The sequence below is a fragment of the Penaeus japonicus genome, unplaced genomic scaffold (assembly GCF_977035675.1).
Source record: "Penaeus japonicus unplaced genomic scaffold, GWHDUDI00000001_assembly GWHDUDI00000012, whole genome shotgun sequence".
NCBI classification, from domain to species: domain Eukaryota; kingdom Metazoa; phylum Arthropoda; class Malacostraca; order Decapoda; family Penaeidae; genus Penaeus; species Penaeus japonicus.
In genome coordinates this window covers 40,331,248-40,333,747 of record NW_028234414.1, presented here as the reverse complement: position 1 = coordinate 40,333,747, position 2,500 = coordinate 40,331,248, and the positions used below count along the sequence as shown (strand labels likewise).

Below are 2,500 nucleotides of genomic sequence, written 5' to 3'. Positions count from 1 at the left end.
TTTACTGAATTAGAAATTCTACACTAAATTGAATATGCCTTGATTATAATTTACAATTTGGAATTAATACAATATTGTTCGAATAAGTGTAAAGGAAAAAAAACAAAAAAACTCAGATTAATGAACCCATAAAGATATTTTCTTCCTTTTTTTCTCTCCTTTTCTTCTTTGGTCGTTATGAGATGACACACTTTCATGGCACCTCTTTCATGTCCTTGTTCACGGAGTTATAGGCTAATTAAAGGCATCCTCTTTTATAAAGTGAACCTTCTGCATTCCTCTGATAGCATAAGAACCCCCTAAGAACCAGCACTGCTTTGATCCGGGACTTTTCTCATGGCAAAGACAACCTTTCCGCACTCATTATGCAAAGCAATGGCGTTGTGAAGATGGATGGCTAGTACTTCGTCTGAAACGTGTAATTAACGTTGCCGTAAAGATGAGGTATCTTGTTCACACTTATTTTCGGTGGAGGACTTTCCCTTTAAACCCGAGAGGGAATTCTATTCACCGACTCACACACACGCACACATACACAGACACAGACACTCACACGCACACGCACACACACACACACGCACGCACGCATCCACGCAGACACACACGCACGCACGCATACACACACACACACACACACGCACACGCACACGCACACGCATACACACACACACACACACACACACGCATCCACGCACGCACACACACACACATACACACACGCATACACACACACACGCACGCACGCAAACACACACACTAACACACACACACACGCATGCGTGTATATATGTAAGTGTGTGCACATCCACATACACTATACAAATCTTACAGACCAACAGCTACAAAAACAGGCCCCCTATTTTACTTTACATTTTTTTAAACTTTATTTTACTCTTTTAAAACTTTTATTTTACTATTTTTTTACTTTTTTATTTTTGTTTTATAGTATTTTACCTTTTTTACTTTTTTTTTACTTTCTTAATTTTCTTATTTCTATTTTTCTTTTTTACTTTTATTTTACTTTCTTTTTACTTTTTAAAATCTTTTAGTTTACTTTATTTTTTTATCTTACTTTATCTTACTTTTTTTTTACACTTACTTTACTTTATTTTACTTTACACATCACACAACAAAAAGCAAAGAAAGAGAACACTCACAGTCTATCCACGTCCGTCGAAATGTTCTTCGGCAACTTGATAAGGTGTTCCCCCTGGCACCGACACTCGACCTCATGCTTGAAACTCTCATCATATGTTGGCCAGCAGTTGCACCCTTCCCCCTCGTCAATGCCTCCGAACCCCGGGGGAAAGTGGCTGTAGTTGATGCCCTGTGTCTTTTGATGTCCCTCGCCCTTGGAGTAGAATGAAGTCCCTGTCGTGTTTCCTCTTTCGTCCATCACTCCTCGCGTCGTGTTCCGAAGGGATGGCGAGGTTTCTTGGGTGACGTCGTGTTCCCTGGTGTTGTTTTTCGTCGTCGTTGTTCCTTTGTTTTTTGGTTTTGGGATATTGCGTCGAGGCGTTTCTTCTCCCTTGTCTTGTGTGTCTTCCTGGAACTGGAGTAATTTTCTTGAATGAGAGCCTTTTCTCGTGTAATCCTTATGAACCTCTCCAGTTAGTGAGAAGGAGTTGGAGGACAGTGGAGTGGACTGCATTCTCCCTGCGACCCGTTTAATGGGGTTGAGAACTCTCCTCTTGGAAACAGCTACTATGATATTTTCCTCTTCAGCTTGCATTCCAACACCGGCTACGTCGTGTCTGTTTGAAGCTGCTCTGGTATTCTTCTCTGTGAAAGGTAATCTTCCAGCTCCTGGGACGTGGAGGTGAGTAGACCCAAATAAACTTTTATCTGTGCTGTCACTAAAATGACTCATGTTAGCGATGTGCTCGTGTTCTTTCATCCCTGAGCTGTTGCCTGACGGTGAGATTTTCTTTCTTGCGACCCCTTCCCCATTGGTCATATTTCTCCGAGGGGATACTTTCAGGATTTTATACTCGCTGGGTTCTATGAGGCTTGAGGAGGCTGGAGCTGGAAGGGGCATTCTCTTTGCATTTTTCCTCTCGGATGTATGTTTTCCTTTTCTGTGTTTACCTTTGTTTGGAAAGGGTTTCCGCTCGATGTCAGCGAGCACGCGCAGAAAGCGAGGCTCGCTTCGATAGTTTATTGCATTTTGTTCGTCTTGCTTTCCCGATGGAGCCCCGTCGTGTATTGATTTTCCCTTCCACACTATAAATGGCTTAGGTCTCTCATATTTCATTGCTGGAATCCGTTCGCCGGGCTTGACACTGTAGCTTCGCACGGCGTTCTCCTGGCCAGGCGAGAGAGGTGATCTTCCCCTCTGATCTCCAGCGTCGATTTTCTCTCTCTTCGCCACGGTGATTTTGTCGTTTACATATTTCACCGGAGATTCAGTTGTGTCGAAAGGAGAGAACAACCTCTTCGCTCGTATTATATCGCTGTCCGGATCTTCTTTTGGAAATGAATTGAAGTGGGAGCCATTGTT

At 42.9% G+C, this 2,500-nt stretch overlaps 1 protein-coding gene across 1 annotated transcript in view; it reads right to left on the bottom strand.

The window, feature by feature from the left end:
* Positions 1-2,500, bottom strand: part of LOC122267600 (uncharacterized) — a 120,898-nt gene that overhangs the window by 84,728 nt on the left and 33,670 nt on the right. Inside the window, exon 2 of the mRNA XM_086542794.1 lies at positions 1,158-2,500. This exon is cut by the window's right edge and continues 1,708 nt beyond it. Coding sequence (XP_086398920.1) covers positions 1,158-2,500 — 1,343 coding nt within the window. The remainder of the gene's footprint in view (positions 1-1,157) is intronic.